Raw genomic sequence first — 25,765 nt, forward strand, 5'->3', positions numbered from 1 at the left:
TTTTGCTTCTTAAATTGATCTGTCTTGATTTCTTGACTTTGTGGTGTGAACTTCTATGGCAGGAGACTGCTGTTTTTTCTTTCTGGATCTGCCTCTGATGATGTCAGATTTGGACCCTCTCTGACCTTAGGCAGTCTGTTCGAGACTTCTCAGAATCTACTGTCCGTGGCTGTCACCCTCAGCTGTTAATCTAGTCACTCTGCACTCAGCAGGCTGGCTTAGACACCACCTGGGGGAGGGCAGAGTCCCTCCTACAGGCATGGTTATTGTGTCTTCTCAGGCTGCTGCCCCCTCAGGGGAGTGGCCTGCCTGAGCAAGATGGCTGCTGCTGTATGAGGGAGGATTCAGCATCAGGATCCCACTGGCTACTCTCTCAGTTTTCTCCTCAAAGCCTCCTTTCCCAGTCTTTCCTCAGGTGTCTCTAGCCCACTCTGCCCTGCCTTTGCCAGATCACAGGGTAAGTGGCTGCAAATAAAAATTTATGTTTTGGCCCTTTAAAAGGCTCTTTGCATCTCCAGCTGCCTGTCTCTGGCAGAGAGCAACCCTGCGGCTTTTCACAGCACGTTGTTATCTGTGTACTTTTTGGGCTCTGGTGCTGTAGGCTGGAGATCCCTGCTAATGGTTTAGACCCCGCGCTTCTCAGAGGGATCCAACTGGCTGCTTCAATATCCTTCTGGTACTGCTGCCCATGGGTGTCCCACCCACCTTCTCAAGTCTCTGCTGCACTCTGTACCAGTTAAGTTGTGCTAAAGCCGATTCTTCTGTCTGTCGGAGGTTTTAAGGCTCCTCTCTCCCTATTGTTCAGCTGTTTGTTCCAGGTGATTTCTCCACAGTTTAGCTGTAATTCCAGATTGGTCCTAGGAGGAGGTCAGTGTGACTTCTAGTCACTCCTCTGCTATCTTGATTTCAGTTACCAGAAATCTTGTGTTTAAATTCTGCATGTCATTTCCTACCTCTTTTGAAATGTAGTATCTCTTGTATCTTCATTTTTTAAAAAAGATTTTATTTATTTATGTTTAGAGGGGAGAAAGGAAGGAAGAAGAGAGGGAGAGAAACATCAATGTGTGGTTGCATCTCACGCACACCCTGCTGGGGATCTGGTCCGCAACCCAGGCATGTGCCCTAAACTGGGAATCAAACCAGCATCCCTGGTTTGCAGGCCGATGCTCAATCCACTGAGCCACACCAGCCAGGGCTAGTATCTTGATATTTCGATCAAACTATTTTTAACATCTTGTTACACTTATGAGAGAATAATACACATCAACTTCAGGTGCTCTGAAGAGATCAGTGAGTGAAAATTGAGGCTTTACTTGTGTCCGTAAAATTTTATTTATTCATTTTTAAAGACATACGAGAAGCAAATATAACAAAATGTTAATATATGTTTAATTTTAATGGTGGTTTTGTGAATGTTTATTATGTAAACATTCCTATTATGTAAACATGGCCTATGTGCCTGGTTCACAAACTGCTCTCCAGCACAAACCTTGTCCTCATTCTTGATTACTGCAATATCCATGTAGGTAGTCGTCCAACAAACTTTCCATTCTGAATTAATTATAAACCAGGAAGGAGTTGCAAAATTAGTGCAGAGAGTTCCTGTATGCCCATCACCCAGCCTCTGCCAATGGTGACATCTTACACAAATATAGAACATTATCAAAATCAAGAAATTGACCCGGACAGTATAAAATTGTTTACACTATACATCTTCCTCAGATCTCACCCGTTTTTGCATGCACACATTTATATTATGTATAATTCTAGGACATTGTACTATTTGTATTCACTCATGTAATCACAGCCACATTCAAGATATGGAACTGTTTCTTTATCACAAAAGAACTCCCTTGGGCAACTCTTTGTAGTCATACCCGACCTGTACCCCTTCCAAATCCCTGGTAACCACTTACCTGTTCTTCATCTCTATCATTTTGTCATTTCAAAATGTTGTATAAATGAAATCATATAGTATTCAGCATTTTGAGTTTTTTCATTTAACAGAATGACCTCAAGATCCATCCAGGTTGTTGCACATATCAATAGATTGTTGCTGATTTTTTAAATTGCTATGTTGCATTTCGTGGTATGGATGTATACCACCTTTTGTTTTACTTTATTACAATTATTATACAGAAACACTTTATACAGTTATTACCTCTCCCACCTACATCTTCAATGTTGCATTTCCTATTGGATCATCCCAACACCATACACAACACGCTATTCTATGTCCTGGCATAAAACACCACCAAAGTCTACATTCCCTTCCACCTACAACTTGATTTCTCTCCTTCACAGCAAGCCTCCTTAAATGAGTTTTCTATACTCATTATCTTCATTCACAAGTGGAAGGACATTTGGGTTTTTTCCAGTTTAATTATTATAAATATAGCTGCTATGAATATTTGTATAAAGGTTTTCATATGAATGTAAGTTTGCCATTCTCTAAAATAAGTGCCAGGTGTAGATTGCTGGGTTGTATGGTAAGTGTATGTTCAACTTTTTAAGAAAATGCAAAAAGTTTTCCAGCATAGCTGTACCATTTTACCTTCCTGCCAGCAATGTATGAAAGATCCAGTTTTTCTAAAGCCTTGCCAATATTTGGAAATCATTGGTATTTTTAAATTGTAGCCATCCTAAGAAGTGTGTAATGGTAGTTCATCATGGTTTTAATTCTGTATTTCCCTCATAGCTAGGGATATGAATCATCTTTTGTGTACTTATTTGCCTTCCATATATTTTCTTTGGTGAAATGTCTGTTCAAATCTTTTGTTGTGGTTGAATCCAACTCTCCACTAACTCCGTGCCTGTTCCCAGGGAGCTAGAGAACAACACACATCATATCCAATGGTTTCACTTTCAATTTATGTCCTCAAACCACAAGTATCCACTTAGCTCAGCTGAGTGATCATGTACCTTTTCCATAATTACTCTCTCACTCTTCAAGGAAAACACTTCACACCATCTCTCTCCTGAAACCCTCTCTTTACTCTTTTATCACTCTCAGATGTTGCCCTCCTGAGAATGTCCCCATCTCTCCACCTGCCTCTGAGCTCATTTCTCTGCCTTTCCCTCACACCAGGAAATAGCTGCATGCTGCTGCCCTAAACCATCCTTTCCACCTGTGTGCAGGTTCCACCCCGCCCCTACACAGAAACACTTTATACAATTATTACCTCTCCCACCTACATCTTCAATGTTGCATTTCCTATTGGATCATCCCAACATCATACACAACACGCTATCCTATGTCCTGGCATAAAACACCACCCAAGTCTACATTCCCCTCCACCCACAACTTGATTTCTCTCTTTCACAGCAAGCCTCCTTAAATGAGTTTTCTATACTCATTATCCTCATTTCCTTACCTCCCAGGCTCTCTCTCCACCCTCCCTCTCTTTTCTCTCTCTCTTGCATGCTTGCTCATGTTCTCTCTCCCTCCCCATCCCCACTCCTCTCCAATCCCTTTCCCCTTTTCTATTTCTATATCTATCTGTGTCTCTCCTCCTTCTCCTCCCCCAGGCCTCCCCCTTCTATGTCTGTATCTTTCTCCAGTCATTCTCCCTGCCCCTCCCTCTTTCTTTCTCACCTTTTTATATCTCTATTTCCTTTTCTTGGTTATATCATTAAATGTATTTTCTTTGTTTTAAAAATGCAATACATTCACAGGTTTAAAAAATACTTTTGATGCACACATTGAAAATTGTCATTCCCAGCTTCTGGTCAAGGTGGCAACATAGGCAGACAAGGCTCGCCTCTTCACACAACCACATCAAAATTACAGCTAAAATAAAGAACAACCATCACTCAGGAGCATCAGAAATCAATTTGAACAGAAGTCTTACAACTACAAAGTCAAGTTGAATGGAAGTCTGACCACTACAGAATTGAAGAAACCATATCCATCCAGACTGGTAGGAGGGGCGCAGAAGTGGAATGGGCTGGTCCCACACCCATGTGGATAAAAATTCAGGAGGGATATCTCAGGGGTGAGGAGTCCCAGACCCACACCAGGCCCCCAAGCCCAGGATTCCAGTGCCAAGAAGATAAGTCCCCACAACTTCTAGCTGCAAAAACCAGCGGGGACTGAGTTGGTGGAGAAGGGTGCTGGAGCCCCAAGCAGTTCCTCTTGGGAAACCCACGCATGGACTCACCTACTCAGACTCGTTCCCTCTGAGCTCCAGCACTGGAGTGGCAGTTTGAAGGGCACCAGTGGTACACAGAGAGAGACTGAAGTGTCTGGCATCTGGGCGAGCAGAGGCCATTGTCCCTTTCCTGAGCCCTCACTCCACAGAGCCGGTAGGCTTGTGCCATATTTGAGACTCCATCATCCTGCCTAACACTGTGTGACCCACCTTGGAGATCCACGGAAGTTCTACCCTACCCAACTTACAGGCCCACCCAAGCTGCTTTTCCATAAAAATGGCTCATCTTGGCTCCTAAATCTTATCAAACAAGCATCAGCTGAATTTAGTGAGCCCTAGTAGCAGCCAGATTTCACAGCTTGGCTTCACCTGGGAATCTCCAAGTACTGCACAAGTAGCAGCCATCTCAAGATGCTTTACAGCTCAGGCAGGGTGGCCCCTGGGCAAAACACAGGCAGGGGATGACCTTGGCCTGTACCACCCAGGAAACACCAGGCCAATACACCCAGTGGACAGCTATAAACCACATCAAAGCACCACCATCCAGCCCCTGCACAGCTGATCCTCCATGGAGGGCAGTGGTTGGTGGTCAATGGTCACAAGCAGTCCTTGCAGCTGACTGGCCTGGGTAAATCCCTTCCATTGAGCTGCCCACAGTAACCAAGGCTCAACTACAAGAGGAGGGTGTTCTCTGCCCACACAAAGGGTGCACCTTGAGTACCCAGCTTGGGTGACAGGGAAGGCTGTGCCACTGCACCCTACAGGACACCTACTGCATAAGACCACACTACCAAGACATGGACTCAAAGCAGCTCTACCTAATACATAGAAACAAACACAGGGAGGCTGCCAAGACAAGGAACCAAAGAAACATGGCCTGAAATAAAGAAGAGATTAAAATCTTAGGAAAAGAGCTAAACAAAATGGAGATACGCAATCTATCAGATGCAGAGTTTGAAATACTGCCTGTAAGGATGACCAGGGAACTTAGTGAGGACCCCACCAGCATAAAAAAGACCCAGTCAGAAATGATGGATACACTAATTGAAATAAAGAACAATTTACAGGGAAACAACAGTAGAATGGATGAAGCCAAGAAGCAAATCAATGGTTTGGAACATAAGGAAGCAAAAAAATAAAATTAAATTAAAAAATAACAAAAAAATAAAAAAAAAACCCAGCCACACAGAACAACAAGAAGAAAAAAGAACCCAAAAATTAAGAATAGTATAAACAGCCTCTGGGACAATTTTAAGAGGTCCAGCATTCGCCTCAGAGGGATGCCAGAAGGAAAAAAGAAAGAGCAAGAAATTGGAAACCTATCTGAAGAAATAGTGAAAGAAACTTCCCTAATTTGGTGAAGGAAGTAGACATGCAAGTCCAGGAAGCAGAGAGAGTCCCAGTTATGATGGATGCAAGGAGGCCCACTCCAAGACACATTATTATTAAAAGGCCAAAGGTTAAAAATAGAGAGAGGCTGTTAAAAGCAAGAGAAGAGTTAGTTACTGGAAGGTTGCCAGATGAGGGGGGAAATGGGTGAGGAGGTGAGGGGATTAAGAAATACAAATACGTAGTTACAAAATAACCATGGGGATGTAAAGTACAGTATGGAAATGGAGTAGCCAAAGAACTTATATACAAGACCCTTGAACATAAACAATGGTGGGGGGATTGCCTGAGGGAGTGGGCTTGTTGGGTTGATGGGAGTAAAGGGGAAAAATCAGGACAACTGTAATAGTATACTCAATAAAACATAATTTTTTTTAAAAAGAGAATATTGTCATTCCCTTTCCAGGCCCTTTCCTATGCCTTCTCCTCAAAAAAATTACAATTATTACAGTTATTTGTTTCTCAGGTTCTTTCTAGAATTATTTAATACTAAGGCAAGCATATATAGATATGTTTGTATGCAAAGGAATATATTATATATGTTATATTATGTATTATACATGTAATGTATATGAATGTTTATTTATTCCGTCTCATACAAAAGCACATTGTTCTGCACTCTGTGTTTTTTAATTAACTTAATACATCTTGGAGGTCCTTCCATATTAGATTTGTTCCTCTTTTTATATAGCTACACAGTATTCCATTGCATGGATGGACTATAATTTGTACAGTATTGAGGGTCATTTTGACCGTTACCAATATTTTTATTGCCAATTATTTTACAATTATTAAAATAATTGTAATAATTGTAAAATTGTGGGCATGAAGGTTGATTGAGCCCCCAGGGAGGGCTATTTTGTAACATATACAAACATACAAATTGTCATACTTTTCCTTCCTATAATTCCTCATCTTGGAATTTATCCTAAAGGTTCCATGTGCAAGAGATATATATACAAAGTTATGACAATTTGTATGTTTGTATACGTTACAAAATAGCCCTCCCTGGGGACTCAATCAACCTTCATGCCCACAAGAAATGTGTGAAAGTGCATTGTCCCACACCATCTCTAACAGAGTACATTGCCAAAGTTTTTGGTCTTTTACATTTCAGTGAGTAAAATATGTCTGCCTAATTTTAATTTTTATCTATCTTATTAATACTTTGTTTTCACATTTTTCCATATGTTTAACAGCCATTTTTATTTTGAGAAATTGTGGATTTATGACCTACCTAAAATCATTTTCTTTTTACCCTTTTTTTAATATATTTTATTGATTGTGCTATTACAGTTGTCCCATTTCTTGTCTCCCCTTTATTCCCCCCATCCTGCACCCTCCCTCCCACCAGCATTCCCACCCCCTTAGTTCCTGTCTGGGGCTCATACATATAAGTTCTTTGGCTTCTCCATTTCCTATACTATTCTTAACCTCCCCCTGTCTATTTTGTACCTACCAATTATGCTTCTTGTTCCCTGTAACTTTTCCCCCATCCTCCTCCTACCCACATTGATAATCCTCCATGTGATCTCCATTTCTGTGATTCTATTCCTGTTCTAGTTGTTTGCTTAGATTGTTTTTGTTTTTTAGGTTCGGTTGTTGATTGTGAGTTTGTTGTCATTTTACTGTTCATAGTTTTGATCTTTTTTTCTTAGATAAATCCCTTTAACATTTCATATGATAAGAGCGTGGTGATGATGAACTCCTCTAGCTTTACCTTCTCTGGGAAGCACTTTATCTGCCCTTCCATTCTAAATGGTAGCTTTGCTGGATAGAGTAAACTTGGTTGTAGGTCTTTACTTTTCATGACTTTGAATACTTCTTTCCAGCCCAGTCTTGCCTTTAAGGTTTCTTTTGAGAAATCAGCTGATAGTCTTATGGTAACTCCTTTGCAGGTAAGGAGACTACTTTGTCTCCTTTTCTCTTGCTGCTTTTAAGATTCTCTCCTTATCTTTAATCTTGGGTAATTTAATTATGATGTGCCTTGGTGTGTGCTTCCTTGGGTCCAACCTCTTTGAGACGCTGATCTTCCCTGACTTCCTTGAAGTCTATCTATTTCCTTTGCCAAATTGAGTAAGTTTTCTTCCACTATTTTTTGAAATAAGTTTTCAGTTTCTTGCTCTTCCTCTTCTCCTTCTGGCACCTCAATGATTCAGATGTTGGAACATTTAAAGTTGTCCCAGAGGTTCCTTAGCCTCTCCTAATTTTTTTTTTTGAATTTTTGTTTGTTCATTCTTTTCTGGTTGAATGTTTATTTCTTCCTTCTGCTCCAAATCATTGATTTGAGTCCCAGTTTCCTTCCCTTCACTGTTCATTCCCTGTATATTTTTCTTTATTTCACTTTGCATAGCCTTCACTTTTTCCTCTATTTTGGAACCATACTCTACCAGTTCTGTGAGCATCCTGATTACCAGTGTTTTGAACTATGCATCTGAAAGGTTGCCTATCTCTTCATCACTTGGTTCTATTTTTGGAGTTTTGATCTGTTCTTTCATTTATGCCATATTTCTTTGTCTGGGCACACCTGTTTCTTTGGAAGGGGTGGAGACTTAGGTATTCACCAGGGCAGGGCAACTCACATTGCTGGGTTGTGATGCTATGTGTGGGGGAGTGGTCCCAAAGGGAACAATGCCCTTGATTGGCTCTAGGCTGGCTTTCAGTCACTTCTCCTGTTACCCACAAGCAAATTGGGCCCTTCTGGTGCTCATTCCTGGGTGGGTGGGCTTGTGTATGTTCCAGGACTCTGTGGGTCTCTCCAACAGACTCTCCTGTGAGACTAGCAATTTCTCCTACTGCTGCAACCCCCACAGGTTTTTACAGCTAGAGGTTTTGAGGCTTTCCTTTCCTGGGCTGGAACCCTGGGTTGCATGGCTTGTCTCACTGCCCAGTTGATCCTCTTGGTTTATCCACATGTGAATGTGGGACCACCAGCCACCACCTCACCTGCCCAGTCCACCAGCTGCCTCGCCTGCCTGGTCCTCCAACCGCCACCTTGCCACGCATCCTCTCCACCCCAGCTGCCCATCTCCACCCCTCCTACCAGTCTGGATGACTGTTTCTTCTTTAACTCATTGGATGTCAGACTTCCATACAGTTCAATTTTATGACAGTTCTAGTTGTTTTTGTTTTTAAATTTGTTGCTCTTCTTCTTTTGGTTGTGCAAGTAGGCAAAGCATATCTACCTACCCCTCCATCTTGGCCAGAAGTATATAACCATTTTCTTATTGGCTTGTTGGATTTTGAATATCATTTTCCAGGAAGTTTTACAAATGGAGAAATTTGATATGCATTGCCAATATTTTCCCAACTCGTTTTTTACCTTTTGAACATGATGGTTCATGTCATACAAAAATAATTCTGTATGTCGTTGCCTTTATTAACTTTTTCTTTAATGCCTCCTGAATTTCATGTTACACTTTGAAATTCTTTCCCAACATTGAGTAAAAAAAGAATTTCCCTATGGTTTCTCCAGGAACTAGTATATTTTCATTATTTATTTTTAAGTATTTGGGTTACATATAGATTTATCCTAACATCACATATAAAGTATGTTTTCAACTTTATTTTATTTTAGATGACCTCCAGTTATCTCAATTCCAGTCACAGAATAGTTCATGTTGCATCTACTACTTTAACATACATTATTTTGTCATATACTAAATTCCTATATGCATTTGGGTCTGATTCTGAGACTTATGTCTCATTGATCAATTTCCCTACATATGGCTTTCTGAATCCAACTCCTCCTCTGGACTTCTAACAAATGAAGACTCCTTCATACATCCTCTTCTTTTCAGTCTGTATTTACCACCTGAGGAAGCTCTTCCAGACCTTTAAGGATAAGTGCCAAAAGGCCATGCTCTAGTTTATGGTTATTGTTCACACTGATATTCCATTGCCTGAAATAATGCCTGGGACACCATAGGTCTATATTCGTTTTCGAGGGCTACCATAACAAAGTAGCAGAGACTGGGTGGCTTCAACAACAGGAATTTATTTTCTCAAGTTCTGGAGACTAGAATCCTGAGATCAAGTGTTGTTATGTTTTGAAGCCTCTCTTCTTGGCTTATAGATGGTATCTTCATGTGTCTTTACATGGTCTCCTCCTGTGCATGTGTCTATGTCCTAATCTTCTCTTCTTATAAGGACACCAGTCTTTTTAGATAAATGCCCACCGTAACTACCTCATTTTAACTTAATTATCTCTTCAAAGACTGTCTCCAAATAGTCATATTTATGAGATTCTGGAAGCTATGACTTCAGCATATAGATTTAGGGGGAGACAATTCAGCCCATTGAAGAACTTTTTGAATATTTGAAGTAGTTTCTCTTTTTTAAATTTTATTTATTTTATTTTTAAAGAGAGGGGAAGGGAGGGAGAAAGAGAGGAAGAGAAACATCAATGTGTAGTTGCCTCTCACACACCCCCTACTGGGGACCTGGCCCACAACCCAGGCATGTGCCCTGACTGGGAATGGAACCAGCGACCCTTTGGGCACTCAAGCCAGCACTCAATCCACAGAGCCACATCAGCCAGGGAAATAGTTTCTAATTCAAATGACATTTAAAAAAAATAACAAGTAACTTAATTTGACTGTAGCATGAAGCACATGAAAGGAAAACATAGGAGATAAGACAAATTTTTAATATTTACACCAAATAAAAATAAATTTTGAAATTACATGAAGTGGAAGAGGAAAGAAGAATATGTTATGTACGCTGAACTGCTTACATTTTATAAGGGAAGTCAACTGATCCACTTCTCAGTGCTGATAAATTGAAAATATAATTGTAAGTTTAGAGTTCAGAGCTAATAATAATAAGTGAAATAAAAATGGGTGGCCCTGGAGAATGAGATTCGGAGAGACTGTTACCTTGTATGTATTTCTCCATCACTTGGGAATAAATTATACACATATATGCATACTGCTGTGAGAATTAAAACAAACAAACAAGGAAGTGGTTTAGGCCACAGTGAACTTTCACTCTATGATATACTTTAATCTTTAGTCTTAAAGTGTCTCAATGCCAACTTACATTGCTTGACATTGCTCCCCAGGCTCACAGTTGTCAATTACAGGTTCACAACAGTGATTACTTACCGAGAGAATGACCAGATGGGGTAGCATGGGAGTGGCTGACATGTGAGTGGACGTGGGTGGGGCAAATGATGAGAAACATCTCGGTAAGGGATCTTGTCTCAAACAGCTCTGACCTCTGCCTGGCCCACAGTCTCTGCACAGGAAATTACAAAGTCTGTCCAGTATCTTGATAACCTTGTTTGGTCATCAGCTTCCACTCCATTTCCTGCACAAGCCTCCTGATTTAGAGCACAGAGAAGTGTCTTCTGGCATCACTCTACCCCAGAAAGACTCTCCCCTTCAGCACAAGTCAGCTCTCCACCTATGACCAGAAGAATGGAAGAAAGGTAAGAATATTATCCACAACTGACTTAGGTCCAAAGACAGTTACAGTTTTTGCTCTAAGGTTCTATCCGCGTGGTTCCACTTTGGGCGCTACATGCAGGAACTGTGGTGCATCCTTCAGGAAAGGCAGGAGACACAAAGCTCTCCTCTAGCATCTGTGAGTGCAGCAGTTCCAACTGTCAGGGATGCAGATGGGGTCAACCGGAACCTTTCTCTCTTCTGATATATCTCCCCATAGCCCGCCCTTCATTCCAACAATTCAAATCTATTGTCATGGAAAGAGAGTTCCCACTCACATTAATTTAGGGAGCAAGATAAAATGCAAGCATTGCTTCCCAAGGCAAAACTTCTATAACCCAGATTTCATTGCTTTCAATTTTTTTTCTCTTGTGGATCTGGCAGAGTCCCAGGAGTAAACAGCCCAAACTGGGATAAATGGGGAGTTTTCAGGAGGGACCACGGAGCAGGTTTAAGGGAATGTGGCAATGCATCAGGTGGAGCACCTGAGGCAAGCAGTAGTGGAGCACTGTTCCCACCCTGAGGCTTAAAGGGACCAGGGAAGGAGCAAGTACACACAGAGAGCAGAGCCGTAATCATAGCAACAGTAGAGGACCACCAGCGTGGTAGAGAAGCCTTTGCAGGGACAGAGCCCAGAGATGAAAAGCCCAGATCTCTCCTTCTCTGCCCTTCAGTCTCCTAGCAGCTCAGTTTAACCAGAACAAGGACAGCAGCCTACTGATAAGGTACATAAAAGCCGCCTTCTTGGAATGCCAAACGGGGTAGAGAAGTTGAAAAGGAGATCCTCAGAGCAAATGTACACTATCCCTCACAGCTCCTTGACCTCCTTACAGTTTTTTTACTTCCTGGTTTTTCCTCTCTCTCAATATCATCAAATCATTTCTCATCTCATCTCCATCAGTTCATTTGTCCTTCTGTTTGCACCTTCTTTCTCCAGTTTCACTTTTAAAAAGCAATCACCCACATTCATAAAAAAAAAATTGCCTTGCCATTGGTATGTAGTTTTAAAAGAAAAACACATCTTTTATGGGTCTAAGATTGTTCCTCTAATAGCAACCTGTGGTAATAAATACTTAAACAAGAGAGAAAGTTTATTCAACCTGGACTGGAGGCTCCAAGGCATTCCTTCCAGCTTGCATCTCCCTATCCCTAGACAGGTGCCCTCATCCTCATGGTCCTCCCTGACCCCCAGACACATCAGCATTCAGCCACTCAACAGAGAAAGAAGGGAAGAGGAAGCCTGGCCCGGGGATTGTGTATATCACTTCTGCTCGTCACCCATTGGCCAGTGCCTAGTCACACGATGCCAGCAGTAACAAGAAGTTAGGAAATAGGGTCCTTTCTCTGGTCTTAAACTCTCAGAATCATTATGTGAAGGATGAGGAGAATGAACATCAGGGGCAATCTCTGCACCCCCTGTTTGCTCTTCACATTCTGAGTTCATATAAAGATTTTTCGGGAGCTCCTCAGAGATCATGAACAATGCAGCAGAGAAGAGTGGGAAAGCCAGAGGCAGGGCTCCAGGAGACTAGGACTGGTGGGGAGGGCCCTCTTCAAGGTGAGACCTCAGGAGAACCCCTTTGACGTTTTAGGCCTCATCTTCTCCCTGTTTTGAATGAAGATATTACAACAGATGGTCTCTACAGGACATGTGCTAAAATGCTGGAGATGCAAGAGTGAACAACAGGCTCAACCCAGTCCTTAGGAAGTTTCCGGTTTGATTAGGATGCCTCCTATGACACACTAGAGAACGGATTTACTGACTGTTCAGTTTTCTGAGTGGGAATAGCAGAGGCCCTAGTTTTCCTCCCACATCCTTTTCTAACCAACCAGGGCTCTGGGAGCTTGTCCTTCTAAGAGAACACACAATGGATGATTTTGTACTTGATTCTTCCCTGTGCCCAGAAGATGTCTCTTCTTTCCATGTGGAAGCCTCCTGTCCATGTGAGTCCTCTGGACTTTGGAGCAATGGCTGCCTTTCTGAGGCAGAAAAGGGCTCCTGGATTCTGCTGTCTGTTCCTAATTGGCGTCTGCCCACCTCTCCTTCTTCCCTATTTCACTGCTTTTCCTCTCCGTATTTCTGGAGTTTGATTATGTTAGTTGTTGTTTTTTGTTGTTTTTTTTTAATCGACAGTGTTGACGGCCATCCTGAATTTAACCTGAGAATTACTTCTCTGCCTTTTCCCTGTCCAGGAGTAATCGATACTACGGGGGTGGTGGGTCTATGGGGCTGGTCAAAAGTGTAGACCCTGAGGGAGCCCTGCCGGGTTCACATCCACACTCTGTGAGACCAGGAACACAACACTCATCTTTTTTGTGAATCAATTCCATCCTCTGTAAAATGGGAATAATACTAGTTCTCGCCCCAAAGGGGCCTTGAGAGGATTACAGAGATGATACCTGATTTACTCCCAACTAGCTGCTCTTACGCCCTCAGAGGTGAGCTGGTTCTCTTGGTCCACTGCGCATTTGCTTGAGCATCTCTCTTTACATCCACAGTCCTGCACTGTCCCATTTTCCCTCATAGACGCCTCTCACAGAAACGCTTGACTCAGCCAGGCAAACCCCACAAAATATCTCCTGGGAGAAGGAGCAGAGTAGGTTTCCATTGTGTGCTCCACAGCACCCCACTTCATAGCCCCCCATAGTTATTTCTAAACTTCAAGTGCCTCTTTTCGGTGGCACTCAGGCCTCACGCTCACTTGCTCCCCTGTACTCAGCTCAGCCCAGCCCCAAATCTCATTCTCTTTTGAGCACCAAAATGACTCCGGGTGCTCAGCAAAGCCATGTAGAGTCCTTACTTCAAATGCATATCAGTTGTCAGTGGGTAAGTTTTCTGGGCATACATAGGTAACTCTTCTAAATACGCACAGACCCTCCACAAAAAGAATCATGATGAGTGAAATTTTCTTCACCCATTACACATGGATGTTTTAATACCTTTAATTGCGTTTTCTTTTTTTTTTTTTAACATTTAACTCAGATCTTCCATTGTCATTATGCTCCTCATTCATTTATTCTTTCATCGAATAAATATCTCTTGAGAACACACTATGTGCCACATACAGCTAGGGCATTAGGGATAAAAAGTGCTTCTGTCTTCACAGAGCTGACACACTGAGCCATTTTGAGCCCACCTGTCCCAGCCATGCTCACACCTGTCATAGCAAATCGCATTCCTTTCATGTCCCTAAAGCATGGCCTTTCTCTGTGGTGAATGGGCCCAGCAGCCATGAGGGTGGACTCTGGTCATCTCTGTGTCTTTCTGACTTCATGCAGCTGAGGGGGAGATCCCAGTTGAGGACAGAAGTAATACTTAGGTCCATAGCTCTCTTCTGGTCTCTCTGATTCTCTCAGACCTTGACCTCCTTCTTCAGAAAATTCTGGGGACATGACATTACCTCTGGACAGTGAGTGGGAGCTGGAGGAGGGGTGGGCATGATGGGACTACAGAGTTTTCTCACATCCGTAGACGGCCTGTGTTGCAATAGAAAGAGCCCCGGCTCCAAGTTGGAGAGAACCTGGTTTGAAGCGAGGTTCCCGGACTTCAGGGCTGTGTGGCTTTCCATAAGTGTCTTGACCTCTACAAGCCTCCGTTTCCCTCCCCTGTAACATGGGACAGTAATAGCCGCATGGCATGGTGACTTTGAGACTCAGTGATCACACCAGGGGCTCAAATCTTCTTTGTTTTCTTTTCCCCCCGAGGGTCACCACTGCAGATTTTCTGAGCAAAGGTACAGATGTCACAGCCTGGGGGACTGGACTCACAGCAAAGAATGGAAGTGACCAGGCCCCCTCTAAATGTGGCAAGGCAACCCTGGCCCTAAATGTGCTGGCCTTCCTCATTGCCCTGGTCGGGCTGGCAGGAAATGCTGTTGTGTTCTGGCTCCTGGGATTCCGCATGAAGAGGAACGCCTTCTCTGTCTACATCCTCAACCTGGCGGGAGCCGACTTCCTCTTCCTCTGCTGCCAGATTGTGCATTCCCTGCAATCATTCATCAAGCACTCCTGTTCCATCTCCGGATCCATCCCCTACTTTTTCATCAGTGTGTCCATCTTCGCCTACATCTCAGGCCTGAGCTTTCTCTGTGCCATTAGCACAGAGCGCTGCCTGTCCATCCTGTGGCCCATCTGGTACCGCTGCCGCCGCCCGAAGCACATGTCAGCTGTCATGTGTGCCCTGCTCTGGACCCTGTCCCTACTGCTGAGTGTCCTGGAAGGAAGCTACTGTGGCTTCCTGATGAGGAATCGTGACCAGACTTGGTGTCAGACATTTGATTTCATCATTTTCGCCTGGCTGATTTTGTTATGTGTGCTCCTCTCTGGGTGCAGCCTGGCCCTGCTGAGCAGGCTGTGCGGCTCCCGGCGGCTGCAGCCCACCAGGCTCTATGTGGTCATCCTGCTGGTAGTCCTGGTCTTCCTCCTCTGTGGCCTGCCTTTTGGCTTCAAGTGGTTTCTGTGTTACTGGGTTGAGAAACTTTGCAGTAAAACGTTTTCATACTTTCTGACAGTGACTGGGTTTGTCCTGTCTGGCCTTAACAGCAGTGCCAACCCCATCATTTACTTTTTTGTTGGCTCCTTTAGGCAGCAGTGGCAGCTGCAGCAGACCCTCAAGCGGGTTCTCCAGAGGGCTCTGGAGGACATGGCTGAGGTGGAAGAAAGTGGAGGAAGCCTTCCGCAGGAAACCAAAGAGAGTTCAGGAAGCAGTTTCACGTAGTGATTCTCCATCAAGCAGGGTTCCGTCAGAGAAGTAATACTTATAGAAGTTTACATATATAATTATGTAAGACATTTATATAGTGTAAGGAGATGATATACGTACATACATATATACTCAAATGTGGTTTAACTGTCTCTGTTTGCTGAGCTGCTGCTTGTCTCTGTTTGCAAGGCTGCTGCTTGTCTGATGCTAGAGCCTGAAGTCGGCAGGGCAAATGAGGACCCAGGAGCATGAGTTAAAACCCGGGATAACCAACCAGAATTCATGTCAGTCTCTCTCTGTGCCTGCATTTTGATGCTATGAGAGTTCTTCAGGAGAAGTCGGTTGCCTTCCTCATGGAGCTAAACACACACCTGGTCCAGAGTCAGAGACACTAAAGGAGGATCCAAGGGAAGGCGGAGCAGCTGCGGACCCATCTGCTGCCTCACACCAAGGCGATGAGCGTGCCGTTGCATGAGCCTTCCGTGCATGAAAACAATATGGCTGCTGCTTCATTTCCAACCACCAAGTCGTGTATAAATTGTCTCTTGATGTGCCCCTTAACCAGGAGCATACACAGAAGGGAAAGGAATTCTAGGAAACATAGTTCAGCCTAGCCAAGTTGACAAGATGACACTTTCAAACACATCACAGTCTACCCCTTGTCAACTTTGCACCCGTATACACCTCCTTAAACTATAAATAATTCCAAATAAAGCGAATTAAGCAAAGTCACCCTTCTCCTTAACATGATGTACGTATTACACCTATACCCGAAACATCCCAACTTTTCCCCTAAAAGAGGATACATCTGTTCCTGTGCGTTGGACCATTTGTATATCTTTTTTTGAAGTGCCTGTTCAGGTTTGCTATCCATTTTTACTGGGTTGTTAGTCTTGTTATGTTGATTTGTTGGAATTCTTCATGTATTCTCAATAAAAATCCTTTGTCAGATTTATGCATTGCAAATACTTTTTCCCAGTCTGGGACTTGCCTATTCATTTTGAAAGTATCTTTTCATGGGCAGGAGTTTTTGCTTTTTATGAAACCTAATTTTTTTTTCTTTTATGGTTATTGCTTTATGCGTTCTAGGAAACCCTTGCCTACTCCCAAGGAAGCAAAGGTATTCTCCAATGTTTTCTTCTAACACTATTATAATTTTTGCTTTCTAGAAAAGAGCAAAATTACTTTTAGATGCATGAACCATGTCAAATGCATTTTTGTGCAGAGTTTGAGGTAGGAGTCAAATCTCCTTTTTTCCCCATACAGTTGTCCAGGTGTCCAGCACACTTGTTGAAAAACATCTCCCCACCCCCAATTGAGCCATTTAGCTCCTGTGTCCTTATCCTTATAAACTATCCTTATAAACATGGAAATATTTCTGGACATTCTGATCTGTTCTATCAATCTATCCCAGGAGTCAGCCTATAGGCTAAATCCAGCTCACTGCCTGTTTTTTTAAATAAAGTTTTATTGGGAAATAACCATGCCCATTTGTTTATGTATTGTCTGTGGCTACTTTCATTCTAGAACAATAGAGTTTAGTAGCTATTACAGAAACTAAAATATTTTCTATCTAGCCTTTTACAAAATGTTTGCTGGCCTCTGGTGTATTTGTACACCGACACCCGCTGTTATGATGGCTGTAGCTTTGTGGTAAGTCTATCGGGTTGTATATATCCTCTAATTTTGTTTTTCTTCTTCAGGATTATTTTAGCTAGCTAAGTCTTTTTACATTTCTCTACAAGTTTTAGGAAAAAACTTCTCTAACATCTATCAAAATCCTCATGAAATTTTGACTACGATTATTTTGAATCTATTAATTCATTTGCAGATAATTGACATCTTGAAGATAAAGAGAATTTGAATTCATAAATGTGGTATATATAGCTATTTATTGAGGTCTTCCTTAATTTTTCTCAGCAACTTTTTGTAGTTTCTACTCTATAAATCTTGAACACCTTTTGCCAAATTAGTATTTTGTGTTTTGTTATACTATTGTACACAGTATTTCTTACTTAGTTTTCCAATTGTTCATTGATAGAATATAGAAATATAATTGAGAGCAAGATGGCTGGATAGGAGGCTCCTCCTAACATGCCCTCCTCCCAAAGAGGGTTACTTCCCTCTGAGACAAATCCAGAAGCAAGCAGAGTGACTTCTATAGGTCAGGCAACTTAAGCCAGGTACAAGGCTTCACATTTTCTCCCCTAGGTGTGCCTACAGCCCACCTCAAAACAGGTTATTTCAGAAACATAAATTCCATTGGCCACAGCATTTTTTTGTTTATTTTGTAAACATAGATTTATTAAATGATATATCCAGAATATATGAGCTCACAACTTAATAACAAGAAAACAGTCAACTCATTTTAAAATAAATAAAAGATTTTTTAAAGTTTTTTTTATTTTTAATTACAGTTGACATTCGATATTATATTAAAGGCCATGGTATTTTTTTTTAAAGAGCCCCCGGGAGCAGATAGGAGTAGCTCTCACAATCTTGATCACTGCAGGTACAACATTCTCCCCTAATGTTTCCTAGAGTGAAAAGGAAACTTCTTTGCCACCTCCAGTTAGAAAAATCTCAATGGGCATGCACATTGGTCCTGCTAGGATCACGTGACCCCACTGGACCAGTCATGAGAGACAGGTGTAGGGGCATTCTCAAATCATTTACTCAAAAACCAATATTCCTTTTCAGGAAAGCAGCATCTGTCACCAGCAAAAAGGGAAGGCTCGTAGTTATGAACATGAACAATGGAGGATTTGTGGGCCAGTCAGCCACACAAACTAGTGCCAGATACGTGATGCTTTTGTTCAGACCTATGCTGCCCTGTCCTCTGTTATTCAGAGCCGGCTTGGAATTTGGGCTGATATCACATGGCCCATTCTGCCGAGTGGACAACCATTTCTATCCCGTCAACAGGTGATAAATAAGTATAGGGTATCAATATTGGTAAAGTACTCTGACTGACCCTTTGAGAGATGCAGAAATGGACAAGGTATAGCAGTAGAGGGGATTCTTCTGAGAGCAGAGATGTTGGCTGCCAGGGACCACTGCCTCAGCTAGCTGAGCACAGAGGCCGAGCTCCATTAGGGCCCTAGATGGTGGAGGTGCAAACTTGGGGCAGCTTCAGGAAAGGGCTGACATTTGAGAGCAGAAGCTCATACCTTTACATAGCCCTTTGTTTACAAAGCCAGTTCTTAACAGCTATTTTTCTTATCTTTTGATGCTCATAACAATCCTAGGAGGTGCCCAAGTTTGAGATACAATTCTCAACCCCAAGGGATGGCAACAGGGAAAGCAAGCAGACACAGGGTGATTTTAAGAAAAGCACAAGAACTACTTAGAAAGCATTGAACCATGTGGAGGTTTCCTCTCTGGTTAACACCAATTGGCAGATAAATTCTGTGGAGTGCTGCCTTCATAGGAATCCTCGGCTCCAGCCAGACTCCGTGTGGCAAGATCCTGGGATCCATTCCCATTCCCCATATCTTCCATGGTTGGGGTTTGGGAGAATGATGCCCGAAAATAGGAGACAAGAAATAGTAACTGAGGATGGAAAGGTAAGTAAAATTCAGAGGATCTGAAAGGTTGAGTTGATTAGACATTGTTTTCTCCAGTTGTCGGGGGGGTGGGGAAATTCTCTTAATTTGGGTTAAGCCAAATTGTGGGACCTGTCCACCCGGATGTGTGAGACCCCTGTGACCCTAAGAAGTAAAATGAAAAATCAGGATCCTCTCCGTAACCACTGTACTCCCCTTGTTCGTCTATACACTTATTCTCTCAGCTCCCCCTTCTGGAAAACCTGAGGTTCAGCATCACAGCAAATCTGTGAAGAATGATCATACTTGTCCCGCAGTCAGAGGACGGCTGCAGGCGCACAGGGGCGGAGACATGGGGGAGGGCGGGAAGGAAAGCCTCTTTTCCCTTGTGTCTCCTGGGGTCCTCCCTAAGCACAGGGCAGAACGCCCCAGAATCCTGTATTCATGGTAATCCCCAAATCCATGGTAATTTGTTAGTAACAACAGACTACTTAATACAATTGGCAAGTAGATATATGAGTCTGGAATTAAGAGGTTTTATCTCTTGTGGAGATAAAAATGTGGGAATCATCAGTATATAGATTCCACTTGTGCTGGTTATTGCCCAATGTTGCTCATCAATATTCCACCCTTTTCTGCTTTTCTCCGTGCCCCAGAAAACTACCTCCTACTGACTAAATTTATGGGCTTCCTTGGTTCAGCCAATGGGAGGTGCCAGCAGGAAAGAGTGGCCAAGATATTTCTTCCTTTGCTGTCTCCCAGCTCTGGGTAGTACCATCCCTAGACTTGGGTAAGAGTGGCCCTTGCTGAGCTGACAGTGCCATCTGGGTGGGCCTCGCCCTCCAACTCTCCTCTCTCATACTGCATGAGGTGAACAGTAGGAAGAGCGATAGTTCACCTACAGTAACAGTAAGGAAGAGAAGGTACGTGGTTAAAGTTGCTTATTGGTAGGTAATAGGTATAGAGGTGGAGCTTTGAGGAATTTCTCTTCTAATTGTTTCCATTGTACCAGTTAAGGTCATCAGTTGACAGTGGGGATGATGGAGGAGTCGGAGGCTTAAGGAAAGAGGAAGTCATAGAATAGTCATAGGAGAACAAGAGATGAATAGATTAGGGAATGCACCATAGCTGCCTGGCAGCACTAAGGATTCACTTGAAGCTGTTGATCATTTATTTTATTTTATTTTTCAGTTACAGTGTACATTCAATATTATTTTGTATGCGTTTCAGGAGCACAACATAGAGGTTATATACTTTACAAAGTGGCCCCCTCAATATTTCAAGTACCTCTCTGACACCATATATAGTTATTACAATATTATTGACTATATTCCATATGCTATACTCTACATCTCCAGGACCATTTTGTGACTACCAATTTGTAGTTCCCATCCCTTCATCTTCTTCACCCTGCCCTGCTAACCATCAGTCTGTTCTCTATATCTATTAGTCTATTTTATTTGGAGTAGAAAATAAATATTCATTTATTTTGCTCTTTAATTGCACATACATGTAACATTATATGGTATTTGTCTTCTTCTGTCTGATTTATTTCACTTAACATAATACTCTCTAGTCCATCCATGCTGTCACGAATGGTAAGATTTCATTCTTTTTCAAGGCCAATATTCTACTGTATATTTGTAGAAGCTGTTGGTCATTTTTAAAGTGACACCATATTTTGGATTCCTTCTCCAGCTATGGTCAGCTCTCAGGTTTCAGACACAAAATAAGAAGATTCAGAGTCAACTAGGGTTCAGGTCTGTCTTGTTATAGCAAACACTGCTGGTGACCTGTCCAGACCCCCTGAGACTCCTTTTGTTGTTTTTATTCCATTTACCCATCTACCAGGTGGCACCGATAATGGCTCAAATCTGCAACCTCCTCCAAAGGCTTGTATTTGGGTGAATGGAGCCACCTCACCCTGAGATGCTTGGCCAAGAGGGAAGTTACAAAAACCCTGCTTTCTTGCGTCAAGATGGGACAGGCTCCATAATACAGTGGATACTCAAGACCAAAATGAAACTTGACTTTACCTGAAACCATTCCCATGCTTAGCTCCGCCCCTTCGGCTTCCCTCACTTTCTCACAGGTTTCTGCTGGACACTCCATTAACTAATCACTTGCACAGGAATCCTCAGTGCAGGCTCTGTTCCTCAGAACAGCCTAGAGGATGCTACCTCTACCCAGATGCAAAGAAACAGTTGGGAAACTCAGTGGTGGTATCCTCTGCAGGCGGGAGCTGGCAGGAAGAGGTGCTGTTACAGAGCTGGGCTCCCTGGTTTCAACAGAGATGATAGAATTCTGGGGTAGATGGGACCAAATTAATCATCAGAGCCAGGGTGACCTTAATTAGCACAATGGGCAGCAAAGTCAACAGCAGCCTGGGGTCCCGACTATGAGGACTCTGCGAAAATGGAAAATAGAGCACAGTATTCCTCAGGACAATAAAGATTTACAGGCATGCAAGGGATCAATTAAGATGAATGATGAAAAGAAATCAAGAATGAATGAGCAGAAGATTGAGGTCAGCCACCTCCACAGAGTGTCAAGATGCTTTACCCAGTTTCCAGACCTGAGCCGGGTCTCAGACCCAGAACCCATCAGCTGAAAGGGAGGCCGACGAGCCCATGCAAGGACTTCACAGCAGGGGGGCGACACAGAGCGGCTGGAACGGGGCCTGCAGGAGGGGCGTGTCCAAGCAGAGTGCTGGCCTAGTGGGGTCAGGTTATTGGTCCTATTCAAGGGGATTCAGCAAATCATTGAATATAGGGAGGATAATGGGAGCCCCATTTCTCCCAGCTGGGAAAGGCAAATACAAACAAATACAGGAAAAGCTGTGGATCCTGTTGAATTAGTGTTAAATTGGAATTACAGGTATAAGAGTAAGCTAATGGTTTTCAACATATTCATAAATACAGAAATATTCACATTTATCTGTATGTACATGCATATGCACACAGATATATAGGGGTGGGGCTCGAAAAAACAATAATAGTTTCTAAATACCAGTCTCCATTTAAAGGAAGTAAGACTACTTAAAAAAATGGCTGATTTCAGGACTAGGGTAAGAAAAGAACAAGGTGATCCTGAAAACATCTTATTATTCTAGAAAGTAAGGAGGTGCTCAGAGAATGGTGGAGATGTAAAACAAACACAGAAACCAGCTTAAAAGGACTCTTGCTGTAAAAAACTGGGACTATATGAGCATCAAAATAAATAAGGAGAGTACCAAATTATAACTCAATGAATAATAGGAATCAATGAGTCCACAAAGACATAAATATATGGTGGGCATGAGTTTGATCAAATTAAGACCACAGCGACAGGACAAATCCACATGATACAGCAAAGAGAAGGACACAGCACCATTTCCATGGTGTTCTGGCTGAAATGTATAACCTAGGTCTAACCCTGTGGAAATGCTGAGCACATCATGTTGATGGTCATTCCACCAAATGACTGACCTGTAATCAAAAAAATGTCTGAGTCAGGACAGAGGAGCTGTTGCAGGTTGAAGGAGGCCGTAGAGGCAAGACACGCAAATACAACATGGGGTCCTTGACTGGATCCTTTTGCTATGAAGGACATTCTTGATGAGATTTGCATCGGACTCCTGGGAGGGGTAGACAAGATTTCTTCAAACTATTCTTGCAACTTTCCTGTAAGTTTGAAAATGTTTCAAAATATAACCTTTTAAAACAAAACAAAACTAGCCCTGGCTGGTGTGGCTCAGTGACTTGAAGGCTGGCCTGGGAACCGAAGGATCACTGGTTGGACTCCCCGTCAGGGCACGTGCCTGTGTTGCAGGCCAGGTCCCCGGTAGAAGGCACGTGAGAGGCAACCACACAGGATGTTGCTCTCCCTCTCCTCTACCCTCCCTTCCCCTCTAAAAATCAACAAATAAAATATTTTAAAAATTGTTTTAAAAATAAATAGCCTATATTTTTATTGTTTTAAAGAAAGAAAGGCTGAGTCCCCTTGGAGAAGTACCCTGAAATACCACAATATATATAGTAGTGAATCCTCCAGATTTTGGGTAACTGTAGTACCAGTATTTGGGGAAAAGGGAATACCTAGATACTTTAAGGGCTGTTGTGTACAGAATCTGAGCTGACACAGAGACTCAGGGACCCAAATCCCATTATTGTTAACAGAAGTGGCATATGAGAGTCAAGGAATAAAGGAATGGAGTCCTGGCCAGATCCCTGTCACAGTGATCCCGCTGAGTCCGCAGACCAAGTGGGAGTCATCTTCCCAGCTCTTGCGTACATAATTGGAATGGCCTTACCTAGCAGTTAGCAAAAGCCCCGTATTGATTCCTACTGAAAGATCAAGAGGAAGTCCCTGAAATTATACCCTCTTCTAGCAAAATAATAAATAAAGACCAACATTGCATCCCAGAGGGAATGACAGAGATTGGTACTGACCTCAAAGATTTAAATGATGGAGGGGAGGTTGTCTTGATCATATTCCATTTAATTCATGAGTCTGGCCCTTGTAAAAAGCAGATGACTATGGCAGATGAGAGTGGACTACTGACACCTACCAAGCAGTAGTGCTAGTGCAGCTGCTGTGCTCGATTTGGCATCTTTGCTAGAACATAGTAACATGGCCTCTGCTATATGGTATGTCTCTTGATCTATTTACTTGGCTATTAAGCGAATGCATTATGCTTAATAGCCAAGAAGAAAGATAATCAGAAGTTTGTTCTGGGTGAGATTGGCAAGAGTATGCAACAGGTATACTCTGTGTCACAAAATATTCTGAAGATACATAGGCCATCTGCACATTCCAGAAAAAAGCCATATTGGTCCACTGTATTGATGGCATCATATTAGTTTGACTTGGTGACAAAGAAGAGGCAAGGACTCTGGCTTTCCAGGAGATAAATATCACAAAACTCCAGGGCCCTGCCTGCCCCAACTGTGAAGTTTTTAGGGGTTCGGTGGTTTTAGGCACGCTGGGACATCCCCTTCAAAGTAAAAGACCTCATACCTCCTACCACCAAGAAAGAAGCCCAAGGTTTGGAAAGCATCTCTGTATTTTGGGAGCAGAATATTTCACACTGGGGGATACTGCTTGGACCAATTTATTGAATGATGTGGAAGGGCGGCTGTATGCCCCCAAAATGTTAAACCTCTGTAATGTCACCTCCAAAACATAACCGCATATGATTTTCCCTATAAATTGGAATCAACCATACTTTTTACACTTATTTGTAATACTCTTGTTCTCATTATCAACATATACAAATTAAATTTTTAATGGCAACTTACTAATGATCATTAATTGTAACTTCAAGCAAGGCACTTCTCTCTGGGTCTCAGTTACTTCATCTCTACAATGAGAATGTTAGAAGAGATCATCTCTAAGACGCCTTCCATCTCTGATAACTTGTGCATATATGCAACTTATGGTGCCTGTATCTGTTCCTCTCCCCCTCGCCTCTCATCCACAGGCAACAGCCAGGAAAAGCTGCACCTTGGAGAATAAAGACCTTGAACCAGCCTCCCTCAGATTCCACTTTCATGACCCAGAACAGCTGCCAGTGGTAGGGCTCCTCTCTGTCAGGGTGATGTTCAGAGGCCTCAGTTGCTTTCATTCTGATATATCTTAGTGTCCCATGTCCTTGCCGAATCATCATTATAACTTTTTGTCAAACCAGACTGGCATTATTTGAAATTGATGAATTTTAGACCTCTGGTTAGAAAGGAAGATTGGGGGTTGTTTCCCCCCAATAAAATATGACCTCATAAAACAAGGACTTTGTTCATAACTTGTACACCTTATCACATAGGAAGTTTCTAGGGAGTAGGACTCAATAAGTGAATCTAATCTTATTTCTGCCCTTTCTAGCATTTCCAAGGACTCTTGCAACATCTGCTTACACATCTCCAACCACTGAGAGCTGATTACCTCTTGACGTAACCAATTCCACTGTTGCACTGAGAGACAGGTGTAACTGGAGAATGACGGTGTCAAACTCAGAATACCTTCTACACCAGCGATTTTTTACTGGTGTGCCACAAGAATTTTTTAAAAGATTTTATTTATTTATTTTTAGAGAGAGGGGGAGGGAGAAAGAAAGGGGGAGAAACGTCAATGTGTGGTTGCCTCTCACTTGCCCCAACCAGGGCACCTGGCCCACAACCCAGGCATGTGCCCTGACTCGGAATCGAACTGGCGACCCTTTGGTTCACAGGCCAGCACTCAGTCCACTGAGCCACACCAGCCAGGGCAATACCTGACTATTTAATCAGGAGTACTGCCCTCTTTTTCCTTACATTTTCAAATTAAAAAATGACAACAGTCAACACAACAACAGCTGTCCAGTGTGAATGAATCAAAATCATGCACTTTTTTTGGTAAAATTGGCAAAAAATATATATTTTTTAATATGCTGTGGAATTTTAGTAATTAGTTTATGTGTGCTATGAGATGAAAAAGACTGAAAATTGCTGCTCTACCCCAATTGCTAAGTCAAGAACTGAGGGGCAAGTCCTGGCTGGTGTGGCTCAGTTGGTCAGG

General features: G+C 42.6%; 1 protein-coding gene across 1 annotated transcript; it reads left to right on the top strand.

Annotated features, from left to right (window-relative positions):
- The first annotated feature begins 618 nt into the window (after nt 1–618).
- LOC129080512 (mas-related G-protein coupled receptor member X2-like) lies at nt 619–15,880 on the top strand. Its single transcript, XM_054586004.1, is given in 4 exon segments — nt 619–676; nt 10,752–10,971; nt 14,693–15,644; nt 15,646–15,880. Coding segments are annotated over 3 exon segments (1,071 nt in total). The 5' UTR covers nt 619–676; nt 10,752–10,948; the 3' UTR covers nt 15,742–15,880.
- Nucleotides 15,881–25,765: the final 9,885 nt, after the last annotated feature.

This window comes from Pteronotus mesoamericanus, unplaced genomic scaffold (genome assembly GCF_021234165.1).
Source record: "Pteronotus mesoamericanus isolate MK-2021 breed Mesoamerican mustached bat unplaced genomic scaffold, CSHL_Meso_final contig_90, whole genome shotgun sequence".
Lineage (NCBI taxonomy): Eukaryota > Metazoa > Chordata > Mammalia > Chiroptera > Mormoopidae > Pteronotus > Pteronotus mesoamericanus.